At 36.8% G+C, this 27,765-nt stretch overlaps 1 protein-coding gene across 5 annotated transcripts in view; it reads left to right on the top strand.

Moving 5' to 3' along the window:
- Positions 1-27,765, top strand: part of PDE1A (phosphodiesterase 1A) — a 179,370-nt gene that overhangs the window by 42,884 nt on the left and 108,721 nt on the right. The window contains exon 1 of one of the 5 annotated variants that reach the window (XM_048309073.1): positions 22,281-22,674. The exons of the other annotated variants lie outside the window; for them this stretch is intronic. Within the exon in view, the coding sequence (XP_048165030.1) occupies positions 22,622-22,674 (53 nt within the window). The 5' untranslated portion in view covers positions 22,281-22,621. Of the gene's footprint in view, positions 1-22,280; positions 22,675-27,765 lie in introns of those variants that run through there. 5 annotated transcript variants of the gene reach the window in all.

Raw genomic sequence — 27,765 nt, forward strand, 5'->3', positions numbered from 1 at the left:
TCTATTCAGGCCTTTGTACTTCAATGGAAGGTAGCTTTATTTCTGTTCACATTAACACTTTCCTAAAAGATTAAGTAATCTTAAAAAGGTCACATTTATACTGTGGGAAAAATTATTAACACCAGAAATTATCCAACTTATCTGTGGCAGCTTCAGTTCACAGCTTTGAATTCAGTGACACGTGCTTGCTTCAGTAGTCAAGCTATTTTTTCCTCATTTAACTTCCTCAGTCTTTTTTGGAAAGAAGAGTCACCTTTAATTCCAGACTGTAGGAATCCATATAATTTTAAGGATCTGCCTTATTGGCACATTTAAATGGATAATGAATGTGGCATGGAATAGGAATGAACTGTCAGAGCTGGGATGCAAGTATTAATTCACAGCCATAACTTGTGTATTGAGAAATTCAATCCCTAAATTGTATCAGAAAGGTTTTCCCTCAGTGAAGCTGAAAAGCACAAGGAAATGTTATGCCAGTACTGTTCACAGCAAAGCCAGTGCTGAAGCACTGTTAACAAAACCATGAGATTGCTTCCCTCCCCCAGCTCAGTCGGAACAATAGAAAACACAGAATCAAAGATGCAGTGTTTTATATTTGCTTGGCACCATGCTAACTTAATCAAGAATGAACTTGCTCAAGGATTTTTTCCATAGAAATAGGACAACAAGCCGTTCTGGTTCCACTCCCAGAGTATGAGTCACAAAGAGAAAGCAGCAGAGAAAGACAGGGGTTTTTTCCTTTTACAAAACCACTCAATTCCTTGCAAGGTTATGCACTTGTTTTTGTTTCTAAATGTGTTACTTTGAATATTTTCCTATTAATGTTTGAAAAATTAGTCTTAAAGTTAGATGATGCCAGTGTTGATGAAGCAGGTTGTCATCCCCCTCCATTTTTGCTGAAAGATGGATGCTACATTCTGTGTTTAGTCACTTCAATGCAATGTGATATCCTGACATGATTGCAACTTCTCGTGGCTCCTTACCAAATGAGTTTCTAGCAAAATAGGCCAAATGATACCAGTAAATTTTCTCTCATCATTCATTCATTACTGTTAAGGAGTATTGTCACGTGCAAGATTTCTCTTGATGGTTAAAGTGCTTCTCACTCAAGCTACGCCCAAAAGCTAGCTTTTTACTTCATTATTTTAATCAGCTTCTAAAAAATAAACTTAAAAACTCTGAGAAGGATTTTTTGTCCTACTTGTTACAGGTGATTAGGTTGCAAATTCATGAACTCATATTTAGTTGCAGTTACTTGGTAAAATTAGGTCATTGTTCCACATTCTTGTTAATGTTATGTTTCCTCTCTGCTGTGGTTCATTATCAGAAAATTATGGAATAGGTGAGATTGGAACGGACCATCTGGTCTGACCTCCTTGCTCTAGCAGGGCCCCTAGAGCACATGGCACTGGATTGCATCCAGACAGTTCTTGAATATCTCCGGTGAGGGAGACTCCACAACCTCTGGATACCCTGTTCCAGTGTTTGGTCACCTGCACAGTAAAGAAATTCTTCCTCATGTTCATGAACTTCCTGTGCACTAGTTTCTGCCCATTGCCTCTTATCCTATTACTCAGCACCACTAAGAACCTGGCTCCATCCTCTTGGCACTCTCTCTTCAGATATGGACAGACATTGATGAGGTCTCCTTTAGGTTGCCTCTTCTCAAGGCTGAACAGGACCAGCTCTCAGCTTTTCCTTGTAAGAGAGATGCTCCTGTTCATTAATCATCTTTGTTGCTGTCCTCTGGACTTGCTTCAGGAGCTCTGTGTCTCTTGTGCTGAGGAGCCCAGAGCTGGACACAGCACTCCAGATGTGCCTCACCAGGGCTGAGCAGAGGGGCAGGATCACCTCCCTCGACCTGCTGGCAGTGCTCTTCCTGCTGCACCCCAGAATCCCATTGGCCTCCTTGGCCACAGGGGCACTGCTGGCTCATGGGCAGTTGTTATCCACCAGGAGCCCCTGGTCTTTCCCTGCAGAGCTGCTCCAGCAGACAATCCCCAGCCTGTGCTGGTGCGTGGGGTTGTTCCTCCCCAGGTGTGGGACCCTGCATTTGCCTTTGTTGAATTTCAAAAGGCTCCTCCCTGTTATATGGAATTTTCTTCATCTCTATTCCTGCTCATCTCTGCACTTTTTGATTACTCAGTGTTTCCCCTGATATGGGCCTGCATGACAATTCATTTCTACGGACTAACTTCTGAGGCCTCTGAAATCCAGAGTCACTGGTAGAACTGATTAAATGCTAAAATCTCCATCCCATAAGAAATGTTATGTATATTTCTTACCAGATTGTAAACAGTTTCAAGGCTGGAAAGTTCGTTAATCTTTTACTTTTCTTATATGTTATACAATCAGTTCATCTGGGAAGTCAGTAAGACAAATGATTATTGATTAGTTCAGGTGATTTATTCTAATGGGATCTGCCCAAGTCCATCCTGCGTGGGAGTGCTGTCTTGTTAAAGATGATGATATGCAGGGGGATCAAGTTCTGAAACCTCTCCTCATGCTCTTCATTCCATCTTCCAAACAAAAGATTCTGGATAGTGGCCAGACTTGGAAAGTAAGTCTATAGGGTTCACAAAAATAGTATTTTAGTCTGATATTTCCTGATCTGCTTATAAAGACAGTCTTTGCAATAGGGAGTTTTTGTAGTGGTTATACGTGGGTGCACCACAACCTTCCACCCTCTGCATACTCACGTAGACTTACATCTCATTACTGTCTAGCTATTAATTGTATGTGTCTGTGAACAATGATGGCTTCAAGTACTAAGCTGTCAATATGACTTTCCCAGATGAACATCTGAGTAGGCGTAAATGTCATGATAAGCATACTGCCTTCATGTATCTCTGAAAGTTATTACCTCCTTTTTGCTGATTCTTATGTAACTATACTTTTGGCTGATAAAGTAGAATAAATACTTATTATTTTTCATAGTCAACTGTGTTAAACATATATATATATATCTATCTTTGTGAAAATTCCTCTTACTGATAGTGATATTTTTCCTTCCAAATACTTGTCAAATCTGACTGATACTCTTTCCCATATTCTTACTTAGATGAACTTGAATGCTTTCAAGAATTTTGGTATGCAAGGGTTATATACACCAATATCAATTCAAGTCACCAACACCAATTTGCCTTCAGAAAAAATGGAGAAAGAAATTAATTGAATACTTCCTTTTACTTAAAAAAATGTAAGAACAATCTTTAGCGGTAGCATCACTTCATACCACTGCTAAAAATGTATCTGTGGGGCTGGACTCATCCACACCTTTGGAAAGTTATAATAAATTTAAACATAATATTTATATTTGTTTTGATCTTTTCTTTCTGTGAGTTTTACAAATTGAAATAGTGTTAGAACTATAATAAATAGCAGGAAAATAATATAAAATTACGGCATGAAATTGATACTTTAGACAAAACTGATGATGCCCTTCAACATTTCCACAGTTAAGATAGGTATTGTTAATGCAGAATAGCACAGAAAGATATTATGTAGCAAAAAACCCCCCCAAACAAACCAAAACCAGCATGATCAGTAAGCTCTTGTAAAAGCACATGTTATTATTATTTACAATACAGCATGTAAAAAGATTTTAAGAGTTTCCTGGGCAGTATCCTCTGGGCTGTTTATGTTCCTGACTGCTGGTGTAGCTGATAGGCTGCACTGAAAGTGGTGCTTCTTCCTGGGAGTCAAAGCCTGATATATGTGATGAAATGCAGAATACTGATAATCAGAAAAGAAAACCAAACCAGAACTTAAATGCAAGATGTTTGGGGAATTCGTATGTGAATGTATGGGCTGCCAGTACTCATTTTATTTAGCATTTACTGCTACTCCAAACAGACTCTTTTAAAGGAAATTTTTTATTATAATTTTGGAGGGGGGGAGTGGGGGTTGTGTTTGTGTCAGGGTCAGGAGCAGATGCTTAAAATTTCTGATCTCCTGTTAGACCAGTGCATGAAAATATGAATCAATGCTGCCTGCTCTTTTAAGCCCTTAGAGATCTTCTTTTCAGTGGCAATTGCAGAACATGAGTATGAAAATGTTTAAACCAAATTTTCCCATGGCATCTCTCAGTGTTCATGTGATCCTCAGTGCCCAAAGGCTTTCAAAAAAAGCGTGGAGATGGAAGTATTTCTTATATCTTATGCCTTTCTAAAAGATAGTGCTGATTTTATGTATCCATTAATGCACTTCTTGAATTTAATAGAAAATGGTCCTTTGCTTCCATTTAACTGTTCTAAGTCAAAGTTTCTAAACATTCTTCTCTTGGTCTACCTCAGTGAAGAGCACAGTTGTGTGCAGGACATAAGAAACTATGCTCAGGAGTGACTGATGGTTGTTAATGAAATCTCAGGAAAAATAAAGAAATGAAGTTTGAATTTCTAGGAAGTAATTAGGGTGTTTAAGTGCCTAGACCTGAACCTTTGATGGAAACTAAGCAGAGGACTTTAATGAGACTTTTGATAGTCTTGCCTCAATATGTGATGCCAATAAATTCCACCATTACAGGATTCTTCTTGGATAATGGACATAACACTAATTATTTTACTGAAGTATCCATTTGTCACAAGAAATAAATGCAACTCGTTGTCTTCTTACCCATTCTACTCCTCTTAGGTCCATTTACATGTACCTGGGTTTCTGCAGATCTTTCATCATATCTCATAGCTTAAAACTCCTCACAGTTCTTGTTCTGCAGTTTTTTTCTAGTGCTTTTTCCCCAGTTTTCTCCCCATACCAGTGTGGAGAGTTTAACAGTCTGGCAGTTTAAGCAGAGTCTCATTTTTCTGTGTGTCTGTTTTAACCCTTGGTCTGGAAAAAAATGCTGCAGCTTTTTGGGCATATGCCAAAATGAAAAAAGGAAAAGTGCCAAGTTCTTAGTTTTAAAATAAGACCAGCAAAAGTATATGAAATGATTCATCACTTCCTGGCAAGTGTAATTATCACTGCAGTCACCAATCTCTATCTACTTGCACCCTTTAAAGATGTGCTAAATGTTACTGTAAGTTCCAAAAGTTATTGTTTCAACTGAATCAACTAAAAAAAAATTGGAGCATCACAGGTGTGTGCTTTAAACAGGAAATTATGCTGATCTCCAGGACTCTCAGAGCTGCCTTCCTTTAGCTTGGCCTGCAAGAAACGTGTCACCACTGTGTAAAGATGGAATATGCTGGGTTTACGGTACTGGCTATACAAAGGAAAGTATTTTAACTGTTTTAGCTATTGTTTGTCAGTGTTGGAAGCTGACTGCTCAAATTCGAAACCAGTTCCACCTCTTATCTGGGCATTTATTCATTGTCTAGACTGGGGCATGTACTTTTTTAATACAGTTTAAGCAAATCACTTGTAGTTTCACTCCTATAGATGCTCCCTGGTAATTATCTGTAACCAAAGATCTTATTTTGACAAGGTATAGTTGTAATTTCTCTGTATTTTGAACCTTATAAAAATGACTCAAAGCATAATTGATTCTGCCTATAAGTAAACCACTGTGGGATGCATTCTTACCAGTCACTGCTGAAAGTCTAAAACAAAAATCAGTCTTGGTAACATATCAGTGTACTCATTTCTCACTTAACATATGTTGTGAGATCTTTGGGGTAGCAATGAGCTTTTTTGTTCTGTTTGTATAGCAACTACACACTGATGTCTTTATCTATCGCTGGGAAATTTGGGTAGTATCACAGCAAACAAATGTTTAAAATACATGGTTTAAAAATTTTACAGTACAGAAAATTTTTTCCAAATTGTTACGAATGATTGCTGTGTTAGTGAAAAGTCTTTACCTAACAAATAAATGCTATTAATAAGTATTTCAGCATTTATTTTTGCATGCCACCTAAGCTCTGTTCATAACCAGGGGAGTTGGTGCAAAGAGCTGCCTTTATTCCCCTAGTCCTGTGGCATTCAACTCTAGCTGAAGGTCTCTCCTGTAACCTTGTGTTGTTGTGTGTTAGGATCAAAGCCTTCCCAAAACATAACTCATCCTGGAATGCTACTAAAAATGGAGGAATCCAATGGTGTGTAACAAAAAAAATATTAAGAATGGCAGAAAGGGAGGAGGAAATTACTTCAGTGGAAGTAGTAAGGGAGGGAAAAGACCTAAAAATCTCCAGAAGTAATAACTGTAGAATGGCCACAACTGACATTATCTAAATTCCTCCTATCACTCTGCCCAGCTGCTGATTAGCTACATTAGGACAAAACAGCATTTCAAAGTAGCTTTCAGCTTTAGAATGAGTGAATATATTGTCTAAGAGAACTGTGTCAAAGTGTAGACATTTCAGTACTTTTGCATCAGGAAAATAAATGGATATTTATTTGTGTATTGTGATATTCAATTTAGAATCTTGGGTTTACCTTTTAAAATTTAATGGTATCAAAAAGGGCTGGATATGGATGTAGATTTCCTTTTAGATTTACATTAGAGTAATTAGGTAGCTGGGAAGAGTGCCAAACACTTATATCATCACCAAATACTGCTGTGAGACGTACTTGCCAAAGAAATTAATGTCAAAATGACCACTGTATTGCACAGTGTAATGGCAACCTTTTATTTTTGCCATGAGAATTTGTAAAAAGTAAATCAAGGAAATGCACAATATTTCAGTGTGATGACTAAGGGGAACCTTGAAGCTCCTGGGACACAACAGAGGAATCTTGCATCTTAACATTAACGATTTTCATCTGAATTGTGTTTCAGTGGTTTGGTTCAAATGCCCAGTTGATGGTATATGACTGTAGTCAGAAGGTACCCATGTAACATAGTTCAGAATCAGAACAACATAATCTTTAGAATACAGAACTGTTATCTTTGACTCCTTCAGGAAACCTGTATGAAGCTGACTTGGGAAATATCAGTACTCTTTCTCCTTACTCTTCCCTCAGTAAAAGATGCCAGTGAAGAATCCTTTAAGAAGCAGAAACAGGACAACCTGCTTTAGTTTTGTGTCTGCAACTTAAGGGGATGCTGTTCTTGCATTATAATGTTGCTTAACTTGAAAGATTGCATTGTGTTGATGAAAATGGGTAAGTAGGTTTGCTGAACTCCAGATTGGACTAAAGATGTTTTTTAGTTAAGATTATGTATATGCAACAAATTACACGTATCCCTATGGTTTAGTGAGTCAGACTGGTCAAGTATACTGGCATTTTTCAAGGTTCTTTAGTATTTCTCACTGTGATTTGAAGGTTTATTTGCATTACTGACTGAGCAAGTGTCTGATATCATCAATAGGGTTTGTCAGCAAGCTGGCAGAACGTAAGTTTTCCTTTCTTGGCACAGATAACATTAAGAAGTTTATCAGGGAATATTATGCAGACTCAAAATCTGTCAAAAATATGAATGACAGTGTGACAGAAACCACCTGCACAGCTCATGATATTCTTGGAGCAAAGTACCAGCAGGAAATCACTGCAGTATTTCAAATAGTAAGTATGGTTTTGTAACAAGGCAGAAATCTTGAGAACCAGTACATATTCACTTTTTGTCACTTTAAAGCAGTTCCTTAAAGCTTGTACCATACTGAATGTGTGGCAAATGCTAGTAAGAAATAGCAAATTACATATCCACAAATTAACAAAATCTGTTTGAAACTAGGGCACCTGCTATATAACAGGGACAAAAAAAGATACTACTAGATATGACTGCATAGGAAAGGGGTTTTAAAAGAAACTGTTGTTTTTACCAAGTCACTGAAATGAAAGTTTGCTTGATACAGGAAAAGAAACAAAGGTAGAAAGAATACTTAGCGCTTGCAAAGACTTTTAGTCCATAAAGTGAAACAGCTTTTGAAGGGAAAAAATTTCACCAGCTCTCAGTGATGAACTGAGGCAGTCTCAGTTGAAAGTGACCTGTCCAATATCAGTCAATGGACTCACAAAAAGCCCAGGACTCTTGGGTCACAACCCAGAGTCTTATCTGTCAGTCCACGCTGTTTACACATGTATAAAAAGGAAAAATAACCAGGTTATTTTTGCCATTAATCTACTTTAAATGCCACTCACTTCACTTAACAAACGATGTTCTATGAAGCGATCAGCTTCCACCATCAATATGGCATAAGTGTGCAAGGCTTTGCACAGTATTAGCAGTAACAAGCTAAATTTCTGTAAGTAAAAATTGAAGCTGCCTAGTATGCATTCAGATGTCACTTCAATGTCATAGCTTTAGATTTCTGTAACAAAAACCGTGAGGATAGTGTACTCACTACTCATGATGTGTGTAGTTACCAAGGTAGCTTTTTATTTGGGGAAATAGCCAATGTATATTTAAATTTTAGTTGTAAACATCAATTTAGATAGAGTCCAAGGAAGGATCATTCCTTAAAATAGTTGCCAGTAGAAGAATATTTTCTTGCAAATTTGAAGGTATGCTTTTGATACTAGTTGGTTGAAACTAGATTGTAAGTGTGATTTGTTTGCTGTGTGGTGGCTTTGCCTTTCAGACATAGTTTTTCCCCAGCTGTGGTCACTGAATGAATACAGTGGCTTGCTTCATTGCACCTTTTTTTCTCTGATTCTTGAGAAACATATCCATATAATTGCTTTTAGGGCTCAGATCAACTTTCTAGAATCATACACTGGCTGTAAATTATATTTTGCAAAGAATTATCAAAGGTTTTTTGTCAGAATACAAATACAAGGGTGTTTCCACAGCTCTGAAGACCTCTGACATGGCTGTATTTTTGTTCTTTAATTTGGAATAATATTAACTTATAGCAAAACCTGCAAATACAGGGAGAGACAAGTTAGAATTCAAAGTGATACTTACTTGTCCTAAAATGCAGTAAAATTGCCAATCCTTTATCACATTCATGCGATAGTAATCAGCTGTGCAAACATATGATGGGGTTAAACTAGCGACATTGCAATACCACAGAAAAGGATCTGGGAGGTGATCACAAACTTGAACAATAGTAAAGTGTCCTGCTGTTATGAAAACTAATAAAATATCGTGTTGGGAGATATGATCTCTGCTAGCACTTGTGAAAACTGACATAGTGATCTGACTTCTGCAGTTCATGCATCTCTTTCCAAATGCTGATCATTGTCTTGGCTTGCATTATTTCTCTTGGTTGCAAAGCACTGTTTTTGTATCCCATTTTGAGCTTTGCATGTCTATCACAGTGCTGTTCTTGAAAGGTTTTGTACCCTTTTTAGTGTTTACAATGTCAAACTGAAACGCAAAATGTTCTTTTTTTGGAAATAAAATTTGTGAAGAGCAAATACAGTCTTTCAGTCTTATGGTTCTGGGACACTTGTCCCAGATCATCATCGTGTTTTGTTTGGTTTTATTTTCGTTTTCAGGGAGCCGGACTGCATGTTTGTGTTAATGAGTGATTGGGTCTTCCCCTTCTTATTCTTTTCAAGAATATGTGTTTGCAGTTTTAGAATTTTCAGTTTTAGATGGAATGCAATTTTCTTCAGCATCTGCAAATACAGTTTCATAGTTAGTGTCATTACTTGATCTAACAGAAAAATGCTGAGATGTGAAGTGCCTCAGAACCAGTTATTCTAAGAATTAAATCTACTTTCTGTCTTGTTTCCTCATGGCTGGCAGCCATTGCTGGAAGAGACCAATGAAGCATTATTTAAATCTGCAATTATTCCTGGTGTTTCCAAAAAGCTGCAGGTCTGTGAGTTATCAGTGGCTCCCTTCTTGCAGTCACGTTTCTTGCTTTTGATACCCTGAGCCACTTGGAAGCCTAATTCATCATTATCCCAGATCACTATTCCTCCATGGATATGTAACATGAGCTTCTGCACAGCACAGTAACTGAATGCCCCATGAATCCCCCCCTGAAGATATGGTTCCCTAAACCAGAAAAATCCAAATCACAAAAACAATAATTTCCACAGGGATATGAAAGACAGATATTATCAGAAATAGAAAACAACATGGTTTTATATAGACATGTTCCTGGCATTTCCTTGGTCTTCCCTGGATTTTCTTTTCTAAAAATGATCACACCAAACAGCCTTAGCAGAATTGACCTGAGTAGCCCATGACATTTTCCTTAGGCTATATGTTTTTGTGAAATGTTTTTTTTACTGTGGCATATGAGCTGGTCTGTAACATATCACTAAAAGAATAATTTCCTAAAGGTCGAAGAGTATAATGGAAGAATTCAAATAACTAATCTGGATAAAGATATAATTAAATTGTATTGCTTCAAGTGAAAAAAATTTGTATTTGTAACTGAAATTTTACTGACAAATGTGATGTGGGCACAGATGCTTGGCTGTATAGAATCAGGGTAAAAGCTGGATTCATAAGTGCCTCACTCTTTAAGGAAGGCTGCTAAATGAACAATTATATTTTAGCGCCTGTCATACAGTCATTAATTATAAAAAGCTCATTTCATTTTACGTGCTACTTAAGTGCACACCATTGTTAAATCCTTTATTGTTTATATATATGTCTCTTTAGGGTAAAGTCACTTCACTGAATCAAACCGGAATCATTGTGTCATTGAATTTAAAGATTTAACATGCTATAGTGGCCTCGCAATAAATATTGTGGGTTACTTCAAATAAAACTGTGGAATAGGAGCACCTGTCTCAATCTGAACACAAGAATTAACTGAACACAAGAAGTTCAAGCAATGAGCCTCAAGAAGTTGAAGAGTAGTATCAGGAAAAAGGGTGCAAGCTCAGTCTGCACCATTTGCAGTGAGGCACAGGTCGCTGGCAGGGGAGCATTGGCCACCAAATGGTTTGACCCATGCCTGGTTATCTCAGTCTAAGGCTTGGAGAAGATACTGTGCTAAGTGCCCTGCTCAGGCCTCTTCTCTAACATCTGGGTTTCTGAGCTGTACTAGTGCTGCTATCAGGCTGTATGGAGAGATGTCTACTATCATCATGGCAGATATTGCTGTTACTTAAAAGAGTGTAATTCCTCCCTTGGAAAATTGCAGTAAGCTTTGATAATATATCTGGAAGCATATCTGACAGTTAATACCCAAATTCAGGGCTCTTGGGCGTGAAAAGGTTTAAATTCAGCGGAAAGTGTGTCTTCCCATAGCTTTACTTCAAGACCCCCAAAACCTGTTTGTTTAAAGAAATAGAAATAGCTTCTTCCTAAGTCTATCTCAAATTGCACATTTTATTTTTTACTGCTGATATCCTGATTGGTCAAGACCTATCATGACTTGATAGGTCTGTTTGTTGGGAGTACGATTTACCACATAAAACAAATGGAATGAATATTGCTCCCTCTGCTCTTTGAGGATCACACTGACAGTGAGTCAGTCATAGTGAATGCTACTGCCATCAGTGGGACCGATGTTATAATAACTTCTCTCCAATGTGAATGAAAGGTGGTCTGTTTTTCAAGATGTCCAAGATTAGACTTCTGCAACTCATGGTGGGAAACACTGAATTAATCAAATTTTGTTTAACTGTGATGAATCTTAATGAATTACAATTACAACTCCAGGCAGTGCTACAGACTGGGAGTAGAGTGGCTGGAAAGCTGCCCAGTGGAAAAGGACCTGGGGGTGCTTGTTGGCAGCAGATGAACACGAGCCTGTGTGTGCCCAGGTGGCTGAGAAGGCCAGTGGCATCCTTGCCCACATCAGGAATAATGTGGCCAGCAGGACCAGGGCAGTGATTGTTCCCCTGTACCCAGCATGGGTGCGGTTGCACCTCAAGTACTGAGTTCAGTTTAGGGTCCCTCACTACAAGGAAGACATTGAGGTGTGGGAGCGAATCCAGAGAAGGGCAATGGAGCTTGGTGAAGGGTCTGGCAAATGAGTCTGATGACGAATAGCTGAGGGAGATGGGGGTGTTTAGCCTGGAAAAAAGGAGGCTCAGGAGAGACTTTATCACTCTCACAATTGCCTGAATGGAGGTTGTGGTGAGGTGGGTTTTGGTCTCTCCTCCCAAGTAACAAGCCTAGTACTTGATGAGATGAAATGGCCTCAAGTTGTGTGAGGGGTGGTTTAGATTGAATATTAGGAAAACTTTCTTCACTGAAAGTTTTTAAGGTTATCAAGCTTTTGAATAGGCTGCCCAGAGAAGTGGTGGAATCACCATCCCTGGAGGAACTTAAAAGACATGAAGATGTAGTGTTTATGGACATTGTTTAATAGTGGACCTGGAAGTGTTAAGTTTACAGGTTGACTCAATGATTTAAAGATCTTTTCCCACCTCAACAGTTCCATGATTATTCCATGAATTGATGGTGTTACGTGTGCTCAGCTGCAGCCATCACGACTGCTTGGGCCTGCTTACATCACCAGTATGTCTTATATTGTTTTTTTCTATATGCATACGTTTACTACTTGTACCAAGTGGTCTGGTCTGAAGATTCAAAAGAGCAGTGGAAAAAATATTCTGATAATAGCAGAGCCACTGAGTGCTTGACATTCTCTATGGCACCGCTACTGGGCTTCAGCGAAAACATCAGTTTGTGATACACGTGGTAGTATCTGTTTCACACTGTTTGACTGGATGGGATGTTGTTATCTTGGGCAAAATAATTCCAGTTCTAGCTTGTCTTGTCAGGATAGTAGCAGATAACTTTAATCAATGTATGGACCTCCCTGCTTATTTATCAATTCTGCAACAAGTTAATTAAAAATGTGCTGCTTGGCTATTTATATAATTAATTTCAAATTAGTCTCATTATACTTTACTGCTTGACAATAACCTGCATAACAAAGGAGATTTACTGTGCTCATGGCAGTGGTATTCAAAAGCTGTTGAGAATATGTGTTTTATATTAACAGGAAAGTGTTAAATATTAGGGGAGATCTGATTTTATTACTCATAAAAATTAATTATTAATATCAAAATTTAATAGGTAGAAGAAAGAAAACAAATACTGGTGTGAAATGTACTTGCCAAAGAAGAAATTAATGTTGAAATGACCACTGTATTGCACAGTGCAACGGCAACCTTTTATTTTGTCATGAGAATTTGTAAAAAGAAAATCATGGAAATGCACAATATTTCAGTGTGATGACTAAGGGGAACCTTGAAGCTCCTGGGACACAACAGAGGAATCTTGCATCTTAACATTAACGATTTTCATCTGAATTGTGTTTCAGTGGTTTGGTTCAAATGCCCAGTTGATGGTATACGATTGTAGTCAGAAGGTACCCATGTAACATAGTTCAGAATCAGAACAAATAACACAACTTAGCATGTTTTTTGATAGGTTTAGGAGAAAAAGCTGAGACAGAGTGTGAAGAAAATCACTTCATCTTTCCACTAGGGGGTGAGTGTAACTGAATGATAAAATTCTAAGAGCTAGAAAATTGACACCATTTGAAAGGAGAGAAATACACCCAGTCTTCAGATAACATACAATATTATACAGCGGTCAGTTTTGATATATATCTTATTAAAAATATTTTCCAGCTGTTGTCAAGATGTTTTTAGACACTGGAAAACCTTTTTCTTACTGAATATTGGGGTTTAACTTACCATTCAGGAGTAACTCACAAGAAGTTTGATAGTTCTATGAAGGACATCAGTGCACAGATTATGTCTAAAATTCTGTTCTTTGTTGCTTTTAGTTCAATTTTAAGATTTAGTATGAAAAATAGTAACTCATTCTTTGGTCTAGGTAGACACAGACCATATATAAGGAGTTGAACAATGCCCTGACGAGTACTTTTTGGTTTTAGTAGATAATCAAAACAGCTCATTCTCTGGGGCTGGGAGCATAGCCAGTTACATGTATGCTAAATTCATATTGATAATTGCACGGAGAATGAAGCCAACTACAGTGTACCCACATTCAAACATCTTGGAAAATTTAACTAGCAAAATTAGTCTGCCTCAGCCTTGAGTTCAGAGAGGTTATGGTATAAAATGAATGCATATTGAATTTTTGTTTTAGCTTGTGGCTCTAGTAAAGTTTTGAAATTAATTTTTCTCAAATGGGATTTTAAATGTATGAATAAAAAGGATGTGTTTCCATGAAGAGGGGAAAGTGAAAAAAATCTAGGCAGACACTTTGTAGGAAATCATGAGTCATTGTTTATAAACTGTAATGCTTGGTGTGTTTCACATTCTCTAGTCAGGTTCTTTTTGCTTTATATTTCTGACAAACTTTTGACCCTTGATAAAAAGTGTGAGCACTGAACTACTTTTAAGCACCATTTCTATTTTTAAAATTTGTTGACTAAATAAGTGATATACTGACAAATTCACTGTAGATTGACAGTCAAAATTTATCCCAAGGAGTCCTGTACATGAACACACTAGTGAGCCCTTCTTGAGGATCATTACCAGTGCATTTGAAATAGTTTCAGAGTTTTCTCATGCCTAGACTACAATTAGCAGGAGGGCCTTGTTTTACATAATTTGGTCATCCTAAGAATTAACTTTACCAGGTGGGGAGAGAGAAAACTATTTGATATATAAAATTCCACATTTCTCCTTTGGTTGCTGTTTTTCCTCTCTGGAAGTGCTGTTGCCAAATAACAGGGCGAGTTTTCTTCTGAGTCTCTGTAAAGTTTTGCTGGAAAAGATAAACTTCCTGCTAGTCTTCTGTCATGAGTACACATATACTTGGCACATTTAGAAGAATGTCCTCACAATAAATAGACTTGGGAAGAAGTCTGTGGGGTGCTGGGAAGATAGGGAGCTGGTATAAGGAGAAAAATAATGTAGGTAATATAGTACAAGGAGAATAAAAGCTTTTGTGAATCTTTTTATCTTAGAAAGACAGTACTATGTATTGCAAAGGCTGTAATAGAATCCAGATAGGAAGAAAAAAAATTTGGATCATTACTGTATGCATTACATTTTGTGAATATCTTTATAATAGAAAGATAAGAATGATCCAAATGTTATTGTCTTAGAAGAATCAATTTTTGAGTCACACACAAGACATATTTTGTCTATGGCCATGTTACAGATCTGAGGATAGAGCTGAACTCAGAATTTCATTTATCACTATTTGTAAGGCTTAAAAATGATGGATGTCAGATTTCAAGACATCTGTGGGGAAACTGTAATTTAAAAGCAATTTTTCACAATCAGAAAGCAAAGATCTGTTATTAGTGTTGCTATTTCAATGAAACAGTTTTGTAAGATGATTTATAATCACCTGTAGAGTTTTTGCTGTGTCATCTTTTTTTTTTTTTCACAATGGCGATGTGACCAAAGAACAAGTAGCTGATTGAAAAGACACTGCAACAAGTCCCAGATTCTGCTAATCCCCTAGGGAAGAGTATGGGTTTATACTTCCAGATAGCTTCTGTGTCAGTCAAACTGGATGCCAGAAATCTAGTGATGAAAACCAGAAACTCTCAATAACTGTGCATAGACCAGGGTATTTTAATCAATTATAATGAAGTAAGTTTCAAAAAAACTAGGAAATACATGATCTTGGAGACCATGATGAAAGACAGTGCAAAATATTTTAAAAATCTAAAATGAAAAAAAAAATCAAAAAATTAAGTTTTCAGACTCTGCCACCTACACAGATTTGAATGTGGCTTACAAAGAAAAAACTGTAGTTGAAGAGGTAGCTAATGATAGATTCTTGCCTCTTTGTTCCAGACATTCAGATGAGAACTACTGGATATAGAGAAAATTGATGTAGTCTACCATATATCTTCTAATTCCTTGCAGCATAGCCTCTGTCCTATTAAGTGCTCATATATTTTCCATGCAGAACTGCAATTTAGCAGAAAAATTCTTTTGGTCATGATTTTGACATTGTCCAATAGCCATGCTTAACATAGGGCACAGTTAGTCATGTTTTCCTTGCTGGACAATTCTGAATTTCTAAACTTTTTTTTTTTATATTTAAGTATTGTAGCAAACAGATACTGGCATGTATTTTAATCATTCCCTTGAAAACGTTTAGCAATTATCTTTTTCTTGATTTTATGTAGACCATCTGTACTAAGTTCTGGGGATTTTATTACCCTTTTCCACCCTAAAGAGCAACAGTATGCTTAGTCAGTAGTTGCTCTGTTGTCAGTGTACAGTTGCCATTATGTGTATACATTTAGAAAACACATGGCACATCAATTACTGTGTTTTCCGATACAGACTGAAATTCCATCAACTGTGGCCAATAATAATATTGCACTGGCTCAGAACCAAAGAATGCCATGTTTTGACTTGTGTATCTCAGTGCTAGTTTAACATCATATATCCCAAAGGAATTTCTTTCTTCTCATTTCCCCTCCCTTGCTTTCCTTCTCATCCCCCTCTCTCCCTTCACTGAAGATGCAGAGTATAAAATCCTAATAGTACCAGGTAGAATCCAATAAAATACAGCTGTGACACTGGTCACATTCTTGAGAAGAGTTTTATTAATCAGGAAAATTAATGTTCTCCTAAGACATTGGTATTTGAATTTTTTTGTTATTTCTACTTATTTGCTTGAGTTTCACTAGGACTTTTACGATATAGAAAAATATAAAAGCACAAGCAAAGCACTGGGAAGCTTCTTAAGCCAAGTTCCTGTGTTCCAGTCTGAGCAGGAAAATCTTAGCAGGGAAATTAATCTCCTGCATGACGGCATTGACGTAAGCTTCTGCTCCGTTTGTGTGTGCATGTAAACAGGGAAAGTAAGAGAGAGTAAAACAATTTTATTTTAGAATTTCATTTAGAATTTATTTTACTTAGAAGAGGTAAAAAGGGAAGGCAGAACTTAAAGGCCTGCACAAGTCTTTTCATAGAGCTTCAGCACATGTACTACAATAGATCCAGTGACATTTGACAACTCTTCTATCTGCAGTCTGAATGAGTCACAATTCTCTTCAGTTCTGTCTGGTTTTTCAAGCTTGGAGAAGTCATCAGGTGAAGTTTTAGAGTGGGTTTTGTTGACGTCAACAAGAAGAAACCAGTTGAGAGTGTCCTACACTGCTCAGAGTGCAGTAAGCTTAATGCAAACCTGGTATAACAGTTGGGTGAAACACCACTCAGCCTGATCCTTAACAGGAGGAATTGTGCCAAAGAATATGAAGAATGTGGGTAACTATAATTGAGCTCTTAAACCATTACACAAACACAGTCCTAGTAGGTAGTATTCTATATCAAGCATGACATGCTTGTGATAAAATTACCCTTTGCATGGCAGGCAATCACAGCATCTCCTTAAGCATTTAACCTGTTTCTGGGGACATCAGACATCTGGACAATTTTATTAGCTTGTTATAGACAGATTCAGAGACCCTGCATGGAGATTGGAAGCTGGTAAAAGGTGTGCAGAGAGGCTTGGCCCTCTTATTACGAGGGAAAGGAAGACTCTGGAAGCTGTTCTGTAGAGAGTCTTGTAGAGAGCCTTGGAAGACCTTCTTGCTGAAGTGACACTGATGGTATAGACAGATTTCACATAATCCACTCTTTGGTTTCTAATGCACCAAGTGTGAATCCTTAGTCTGTGAACAGCCTTTATCAAGTGAATTTATTCCAACAATCTTAGAAATAACTGAATAAAAATCTTGTTAGGGATTAGTTGCACTTTCTACTAGAAAAAGTTTTCTCTTCATACTTTACTTAGGGATTTAGTTACAAGTTTCCTAAACAGTAAACTGGTGCAAAGTATCGTACTGAAGAGTAAGAATTCTTTTCATAAGTTCTGCTTTAGATTTTTATGTTTCATACCTGTAAGAAGAGAAGCATGTAGAAATATGCTGTCTTTTTTTGGAACTACATTAGTGCAGAAAATGGATGCAAAAAACTTAGCTCTCCACTTATTCCTTGTTGCTTGTGGAAAATTCAGGAAAGCCCCTGACCCCATACTTACTTATGGAAGCAAAACAGAAATTATGGTGTTTAATGGATTAAAGCTTTAAGTGTCACACTTTGTTGCCTGAATGAAGGACCAAAGCTCACAATTTGGGTTAAGTGGTAAATAGGTGAAAGATTGAAAAGCCCAAGTGCCACAGCTGATTGGTAAATGATTAAATGCACACTAAAATCTGAAACTAAACAGCAGGTTCAGTTAGAAGCTGAAAATAGCAGTTGGTTACCAAAGAATTTTAGAAATATGAGGTTTGATGATGTATTTAGAGATTATTTAATCTATATTCTCATCCAAGGCGAGACTAATAATTTCTGAAACCTGCTTATATAGCCTTTTAAAAATCTATGCTTAGAAAGCTACTCATTGTGTTTCTAAGAACAGATTCCCTCAGCAATTAATATCCTTATTACTTTCCTTTAAAAAGTATTTTTTTCACCATTCAATCTTTATTACCATAATTTACAACCCTATGAGCTATTTTGCAGTTTATTTCTTGACCACAGGGGTAAGGAAAATAGTCTGTTTCCATAAATTACACAGTTATATTTGTGTTCTGGAATATTTTTAATTAGGTTTGCTTTTCCTTAGGCTACATTGTGTGACCTTCTGTCTTTACTCATGAGTTGTTTTCTAAATTTCTGTTTTGTCAAGGTTTAGTCCTGTATGTGTCTGCTGAATCGTGTTGCCTCAAAGCAAAAATCAAAGCTTCAGGTGAGCCTTAGGAACACAGAGAGTGGGAGGCTGCTCTTCTGGACAATACTCCTTTTATTACCTTCCAGAATTACGCTTGTTTTGCCTAAGACTGTGATTGTTTAGTGTATGATTCACTGCTGCTTCCCATGCATTTTCTGAAGAAATGCTGCCTAGCCAGTGGCCCCTTGTCCTGCAGATTATTCCCATGTGTATGTAGAGCTTGGTATTTTTTATATCCTCTTTTTAAATTTTTTTTTTTCTGAGCATTTCTGGAGTTTGCCAAGGACATTCAGAAAAGATTACTGTCTTAATATTGTTTTGGAATAAGAATATCTCTCCTTTCTCCATCCAAACCATTGAAGAAAATATTGAGTAGTGCTGGCCTTGAGACAGCAAGCTGCTTAGATAAATCATCTTTCTACTTCGACAGAATTACCACTCTTACAATACATTTTGCCAGTTATTTTTCTCACTGATATTCCAGCTTTTTTATAAAGGTAATTTCTTTTTCACGTATGTGGTTGATGACGCCTTTATAATTTCTTTGTCTCCCCTTTCTGTTGATCTTCCCACCTATGTGTCTTTCTACAGAGGTAGAAAACCCCAGCCAGCAATGCTTACACATATCTTCACAGCCAGAAGGTATTTTAGCTAGAAAGTAGAAAGCATCAAGTGTCTGACACACACAGATTATGGGTTCTTAAATTTACCATCTTAATTGCCCACAGCTTTGAAATCAAAGTAGGAGAAATAATTACATTTCTAGACTTCTGGCAAAGAGCTACAGATCAATAAGAAATATGTGGCATTAAAGAAAGCAGAATAGAATGTTTTGGGTTCTACCTCATATGCAGTCTTTTGCCCTGAGATATAGTATTAAATATCAAATTACTTAACTGTTGTTATAGATATTGAAGTTTGGAAAACTCAGGTTCTGTGAATGGTAAAGTATTACAAGGTTTTGGTTCAAAAAGTCTTTGTTCACATTAACATATGCGTGGAAGATGAATTAAAATAACTAGCATCATATAGAGCAGTGGTCACTGGTTGTGATGGGCAAACAATAACAGCAATTATTGGAAAACAAATGGAGAAAAAATAATTTAGATATTTTCTACTTGAGTTTCGTCTAGTGTTTGAAAATTAAATAAGATATCTCTAGAGCATCATTTAAATATCTTTTTACCATTCTAATTAATCCTAAAAAGATTAACTTGAAGTAAGAAATACGATGAAGCTTGTCTATAACGGACATTTTAAAATTACAATAATGCTTTCAAGGAAAAGCTCATTGGAATTACACTTCCTCATTATAATTAAAGTGCACCTCTTCAGTGCATTCCATGTATCAGGTCCATTATAGCATACAATTTGGAGTACATATAGCCTACATATTGGAGTAATGTTACTCCAACATGCTCCAATTCTGCGATCTGCAAAGACTTCCATGTTGGTGAACTTCATACATGTTATTTTTCCAGTGGGACTCAGGCTTCAGGCCTGAGTCTAGCTGATCTATCATATTTTTCTGTAATGCCTTCTGTCAAGGGATTTATGCAAATACTTATTTAACATGTAGACATGATTTCTGAATATTATAAAGAAGTCAGTAGGCAGTTGCTGTGTTGAATGAAAAAAATGGTCACAAAAGGCTTTTTGGAAGATGAAAATCAATGCAATGAACATGAAGTTGTGTTACATTTCCTATAAATATTATTAATATTTTCTTTCCTCCAGAATTCTTTGTAGTCAAAGTTTCACTGTGGGAATTTCAGCTCCCCCAAACAGTACTTCTTCTTCAAGCCATGCTTGAATGGAAGTACCATGAACAAAAACATACATTGGAGTAGACCCAGAAAAATTTACTTTTAAGATGTTTGCTACTTTCAGGACCAATAAAGCTGCTAGATAAAAGGTTTGAGGGTTCAGCGGAAACATATTTGGTATAGCTTTCATTGAGAATTTGGAGAATTTTTTTTCCTTTCTTGTAACTTTTTAGATTTTTACCCTGAGCTACAGAAAATCCCTCTAAATAACAGAAGTATATCAATATATGAACATAATGTGAAACAGAAAGAAAAGGGAGGTTTCATTGCAAGTTTTAGCTTTGCATATTATCTGTGAGTGAGCACACTTCAAAAAGCAGCAAATTATTTTGAAATGCTGAAATCCAGAGCATGAAAACTATACGAAGGAAATAGTAAATCTTGGCAGACAAGAACGAATAAGATGATGACTAGATGAAGAAGATCTTTAAAAATATGACAACACTCTGAACACCACATATTATTGAAGAAAGATCTTCAGATCCCTCCAGATCTTGCAATCTGATACAGGTAATTGTTTTCCTGGTGAAGGTGTATTTCTCTCTACTTCTCAGGGGAATAGAAATAGTGGGGAAATTGAAACTGAACTACACAAAATAACTGGTGATGACAGTCTGATATTTTTTTCTTTAGATACTCCTATCAAGAGTATAAGAGTATAAGAGCTGTGTCAAGCAAATAGTTTAATACAGTGTGGGGATCACTTAGTGGATCCTTTCAGGCTAACAAAACTTGACACCATCACTCTGTTGTAAAAGCAATATATTTACCTCTAGGAAGAGACTTTATTTGTTTCAAAATCCACTTAACTCCTAGGTTTTCCTTTGTGAAAATACACATTAATATATGTTATCTCGCTGTTATATAGAGTTATTCCATGAAAATATTGTTAATTGAATAATAATTTGTGCATAATGTAATGTAAACTTTCATGGTCATATACAGCCTAAGGCATACCTTCCTTATCTTGCCTCAAACTTTGATAACGCCAGGGTTGTGCACTTAACTGTGTAAATCTGCCCCTCTTCTCCTCTCTTTCCAACCACTAATGCAATTGCAGGAGAATCCCAACCATCCTGATCCTACTTGTCCCATATCAGGAACTCCAGCCCGTGCACCCAGAGTACTCGGCACGAATCAAGCTGCAAGGGAGCCCTAGTGCTGGGACGTAGGGAAGAACCAGTGGCACGACCTTGCCTCCCTCGACAGGAAGGGGGCACACGGTTCCATGGTGTGCAGCTGCACACATGGTGCTGCCTTGCTGCTGGTTTGCCGCTCCTCTGGCTGGGTTCCATGTTTCCCATCAAGACCTCTGCTAGCACAGGTTTGCTATGGGCCCTCTGACGTCTGCGGGAAATTGTGTCTCACCTGAAGCCCTCATGACTTGTGTTCGCTGAGAACCACGCTCAGCCGCTTCTGCTTTATAGCTTTGTTTACAGCCTGTGTTCGCTGCGGTTGAATTCCTCCTGATTTATGTCAGCGTGATGTCAGAGCAAGATTTTCAGTTTGGATCTATGTTGAAATCTTATCTTGCAAACAGTAACAGTTTTCTATTGACACTATCTGAACTTGGTAATTTTTGTTTTCCTCACTGATGTAGCTTTGATTTGTTTCATGTAGTTGTTGTCCTACCAGCTGCAAACACCATATTCTGCTTCAGCCAATTCTAGGTTATTAGGTTATGTATGCTAAAAATTATGAGCAGTGCTTTAATTTGCATAGTTATATCTACACATCATCCAGAGTGAATAAAAGCCAGATTGTAAAATAATTACAATCTCTTGAAGTAGAGCCAGCCTTACAGACCAGATCCATCCGTCTTCATTAATTTGTATACAGTTTTTTTACCAGAACAAATTTTCTGAAGGTACTCACATGGGAATGCTGAAACAGCTGCACAACTTTTATTTTGAAGAAAAAAAAAGTTGAGCCTCGGAACAGTGTGTTTTAGAGAGAGAGAGAGAGAGAGAGTGACTCTGCATTTAGGACTTTGACCAGTATGTGTAAGAAGTGCTCTCATGGCTGGTATAATCTAACAAATTTTTACCTGGGTAGCACTTGGCAGAGCTCCCCCCTTTTCTTGCACAGTTGAAAGGAATCCAGTGCAATTCTGTGCTTCGATCAACTTGACTCCAGTTTTGCTCAGCCTGCCCGGTTTGGTAGCGCACGGCTGTGCCTGGCTTCTGTGGCCTCTATGGCCCTTTTCTGCTCCACTGTCAGAAAGAGGGAGGGAGGCTTCCCCCAGCACCAAAATACCATTCTGTGTGCTCTCTGCAGCACAGTAGCTAAGAACAAGTTTCTCGATTACTCCTTGGTTTTTTTTGGAGTTATTTGCTGGAAGAAGTCTTTTTCCCCCCTTTAAATGGATGATTGTGTTACAATCAAGAAAAAGCATCTCCAAAGACCAATCTTTAGGTAAGTGATGCTATTATTACTTTGAACTGAAAATGTTATGAACTTTACTCTTTAGTCCTATTTGTTGACTTAAAGTTTGTGTGCAAGCGCACAAAAAATTGTTGAAGATAAAGGGTTTAATATTGCATAACCTAGTAACATATTAGGTGATTTTGGTTCTCAGAATATAATTTTTTTCCACTTATACTGAGACTTTATAAAAGTTATTTTTCTTCTCCTCTCTGTCCTCTGCATTCTCTAAAGTTTTGTGTGGGATTGTCTTTATTATGAAAGAGAGGCAGAGCAGTTTTTGAAAACTTTTTTTTTTGTGTGTTCTGTTTTCCTACAGCTCTGAAGCCCCTCAGTGTATTCTGGAATTATAAAACTTTAAAAGTGGAACGTGGTTCTTGGCTGGTTTAGCTGCTTATGTCTGGATGGCAGAGTTTTAATACTTGAAATGTTACACCTTTCAGAGTAAAGTAGCCTGCTTGCTGGGATGTGCAGACAAGTGCTCAAAGTCTAAATGATCTGTAAGACACTTCTGATAGTAAGGGCTCAAGTTTAAAGAGTAACAAGTTGGAATTTTAGTGAGGTGGTTCTTCAAAACATCCTCTATATATTAATTTGATCTCTGAAACATCTTTCTGATTATTTTCTATTTTAAAATCAATTGTAAAATTCCTTTACAGATCAGGATTAGATCTAGTTTACTTGTGCTTTTAACCACAGGAGACTTCTTTTTTCCCTTTGTCAAGTCCTAGCTTCAGGCCAAATGACCTTGAGTGGGAAATAATATTTCTCAAACTGCTATGAATAAGGATGCAGTGGCTGTAAGATTAAATAAACCTGCAATAGTTCACACTTCTGTTTATGGCTGGTGACAATTTTACAAAACCTCAACTCTTACTGGGTGACGTCGGTAGGATACTGAAACCACAGTGTTGATATGACAAATAAATACAAGATTATAGATGGTCCCAGAGCAAATACAGGATTGTTATTTATTGAATCACCACTACTGATGTCATATATTATGGGAATCCAGTAACAGTTGGTGTTGCAGTTCCAGAGTAAGTTCAGACAGGTAGTCGTGCCAGGACTATGTCCTACTAATCTTGGATGTAGAGAAATCTTTCAGTAATATTACAGTTGCAGGGCAGAAAGGGAATCTGGACACTAAAAGGTTACTATGGAAGTGAAATGACATAACTGTTAACCTTAAATTTGAATGTCCTGTGTGTATTTGCTATGCAATTTATATCATAAATGAAATTAAACATTTTGCACTTCAATAAAGAAGAGCTAAAAAGTTCTTTCACAGAAAGATTTTAACTGACTATTAAGAGACATTTGATATCTTCCTCAAGTGATATATTTTTATTTAAGATAATAGTTTAATTGAATATATTTGTTTAAACATCAGTAACTATTTCCAAGGATCTGTGATAATTATCCTATAAGCTGCAATTAAAAAAAAAAAATTTGAAATGCACATTCTTCAGTCTTTTGGGGCCGTTAGAATTGCGGGTGAATAAATGCATATTTCCTGACATTTGGTAATGAGCTATAGAAATCTGCTGTAGCTGGTGTAGTACTGGATAGTTTGCAACAGCTTTCTTAACGGATGTTTCCCTAAATTGTCTTGTGGGAGTGAACTTAACTCAATGAAATACAAGAAGTTTCAACATTTCTTACCAAAATCCATTCCTTCCAATCAGTTCTAAATACAGAACGGCAACTAAATACTGTTGGCATGCTTAATCCAGAGCAAGAAAACCCCTAATATGGAAAGCCCCCAAAGAGTCCATGGCTCTGCAGTGACTCTTCTGGCAAAAGATCTCTGTAATACTACAGTAAACGCTTAAGAAACGTTTCCAAGGTCGAGACCAGCATAATATTTTAGGCGGCTCAAACAGAAAGACAATCTCCATATGTCATAAAGATTGTATCATGTGCAGTAAATACAGATGCTATCCTATGTTAAAGAGCTGCTTTTTAAATGTGTGTTCATTTTCTTTACGACTTTGGAAAATATTTCTCTGGTGAAAAAATGTTCTCATGCAAGAATTGTGAAGATTTAGCCTCAGCCCTTTGAATCCTGTGATTTTTTTGTCCATGTAGGGGAAACGGTTTTACTGGGTACAAATCTTACATTAAGGTAACTGAATCAGCAGTCTATTAATTTTTTTCCTTGAAAAAAAAGAAAAAAAAATTCCCAAGTTTGATATATATTTATATTTACCAATGTTTTGATGACAGTCTAACACTAATTATAGTTACTCTTAAAATACATGTCTTTCTGAGTTATGTTAGAACTCAGTAAGTACCTGTAAGTATCTTCCTACATAGCAAACTTGCATTTACAGTGGATCTGTACTTCTACTTAAGTTGTTTTTCCAGTATGTAAAAATGTAAGTATTTATTCTAAATAATCTTTTCGGTATTACCAATACTCTACGTAAGAGGGGCATAGGTATTATGTGTCAAGATGGGAAACGCAATGACAAGAAGATATTTTTGACTTATTTACAAATTTTTTGCAAGTTCTGAATTCATGAAGAAATAAAAATATAAAAACAGTGGGAACTAAGTGTAATGTTTGGTACTTGCTACCCAGCAGTGCTTTGGAATAACTAAATTAATTCAGAAATATAACTGTGTAAAAAAAAAGCCAAGCTTACGAATCACATTAGACTGATTACTGAAGTACTAAAGAACATCAATTAGGATAAAATTTTTTAATTGCACCAGAAAAGACTGCCAAATACTTAGAGATTCCTGCATTCATTAATATAAAAGGAAGAGTCTGCTATATGCAAAGATATATTTCAATAGAAGGTGTAGCTTGGATATTTATTTGCTGTTTTAATGCTAACACGAATTACTGAGGACATTCCATATTTTTATTAAGAACAGCATCTTGAGCATATTTGCTGTGACTGGATATGGTGAAGTTAATTCAAACAATAAACAAATCAGCTTTTTTAAAGAAAGCAATGGGTGCCTCATGGCTCCTACTTTAAAATTGATTGAATAAAGCCATATGAAATATGCTTTAGGGAACAAATCCTTCTCTGTCAACTGCATAGATTAGATGACATAATAGGTGTTCTAGTGCTCAAATTTCTATGAATTCTGTTAACATATGAATCTACATGGTCATCAATCAAACCTCATACTGAAGCTAACATTTTTCTGCACTCTGCTTCAGTCTTTAGGGAATGGGTTGGGTTGTATGACTTTGGTCTTCCTGGTCTTGTCTGTAAATGGAAGCAAAAGGAACAGAGTGTCACAAGACAAGTAATTCTTTGGGTATCTTTGCCTTGGTAGGGTCCACAAAAGCCTGCAATTAGTTCAAGAAACCCTTGGGCTTTGAGATTTCCAGATCAATGACAGCTGGATAAAAACAAAGAATTTGTCCTTGCTATGTAATGGCTTTGATTTAAGGCTCTTAGTGTGTTTAAAAAATATTAATGCATTAGTTTCAAAATACCTCCCTTTTGTTCTGCACATTTTCTGTGGTTTCATGCAATTTTGGATCAAGGGTTTTCCCTTAGAGCAATAGGAACAGGAAAATAGGGGCTCAAAGCCAGAGAAAGAATAAGGGTGAAAACCACTAGTTTTCCTGCTCCTCGGGGAGCTCTGGTGTCACCTTCTCTGTGGTGCCTGCATATGAGAAGAGCTCCTTGTACTGTTGCTGTTGTTCCAGTATCATGTTCATTTACATATGAATGTTATATTAACTGCAATTAACTAGACTGGATCTCTCTGTAACTTTGAATTCCCTTTACTAACAAAATGACCCAGTCCAGTCCTTTGGTGTCTAGTCCCTCAAAACATATATAGGTGATTCGTTATTTCGTTTTACGCTAAGATTGATTCTAAATACTAAATGCTGTTGCCTACTGTAATCAACTAGCAGAAACTATTCCAGCACTATTTCTACACCACCATAGAGCACATAGGTAATTATATACTGTACAGAATATTGTTTATAGACACCTGATTTCCAGAGAATGTTTATACTGCTGTAATTTGTGGAATAAGAACAAGCCATATCAATAACTTTTGAGTTTTAATGATAGAGTAAATAATAATAAAATATTCTGTGACTCCTAGACATTTTAACTTTTTGCCAGAGACTCTTTTCTTCTAGAAAAAATATACTAACATGTAATTTCTAGCAAAAAATAACCATCAGTGTAATGGTTTCTCCTTCTTTCCGTTTAAAAATTTTTTTCTTCTCGTGAACGCTTGAAATATTCAGGAGTTTTACCAAGTACGAGGGATACATCCTCATACTATGGTAAAAATTTTTTTCCTATTTGTGAGTTTTATCTTGCTCTCTTTATGCTCTGGCATCAATATAGTGTGTACTGACCAGGCATATTTTTGTTTTGCCTGGGTATAGCTGCTGTTGGCACCTTTTCAATTTGTGTCTGTAGAAAGGTACCAAATCAGAATAACATATGAAAAAGAAGCAACTTGATAAGCAAGTAAAAAATTATGTACATGTGGGCAGCAGAGAAAGTAGCAGATTTTAGCTGCTTAGAAGGTTGTAAAAAAAAAAAATCTGTTTCTCCCTTTATTTGTGGCAGCCTTCAAGTGGCTCCAAATTATTATTATCTTTATACTGTGTGTAGGGAATAAACATGTACAGGGAACTTTGAGAGGTTTATATTGAGTTGTGCACTGCAATTATGGTTGCATATACCTTATATATAATTATTCCTACTGATAGCTTAATTGTAAATTAATGTAGCATATTAATTTAATGAATGACAGCTTATTCCTGTGGTGTAGGAGGAAGGTGGGTGGGGAAGAGAAGACACAGTTGTCCTTTACTTCATGGTCTAAGGAAAGGCCAGAATATAAAAATGCAGCGCCACAAGAAGACCCTGAAATCATAGTCTGTTTCTTGATTGCCCCTTGCACTAATGACAAACTTTGCTGCAGCTTTGCAAACATACACATAGTTCATAGCCATGGCCATCCTGTTAGTGATGTAGTTTCTGCCTATGTGCTCCCTTCTGTTTCTTCCTGTGTGGCTTTAATGGCTACAGTGATGGGTAAATCCCTCAAAATATTACATAGTTGTATTGATTTAAACTG

Source organism: Corvus hawaiiensis, chromosome 7 (assembly GCF_020740725.1).
Source record: "Corvus hawaiiensis isolate bCorHaw1 chromosome 7, bCorHaw1.pri.cur, whole genome shotgun sequence".
Classification (NCBI taxonomy): domain Eukaryota; kingdom Metazoa; phylum Chordata; class Aves; order Passeriformes; family Corvidae; genus Corvus; species Corvus hawaiiensis.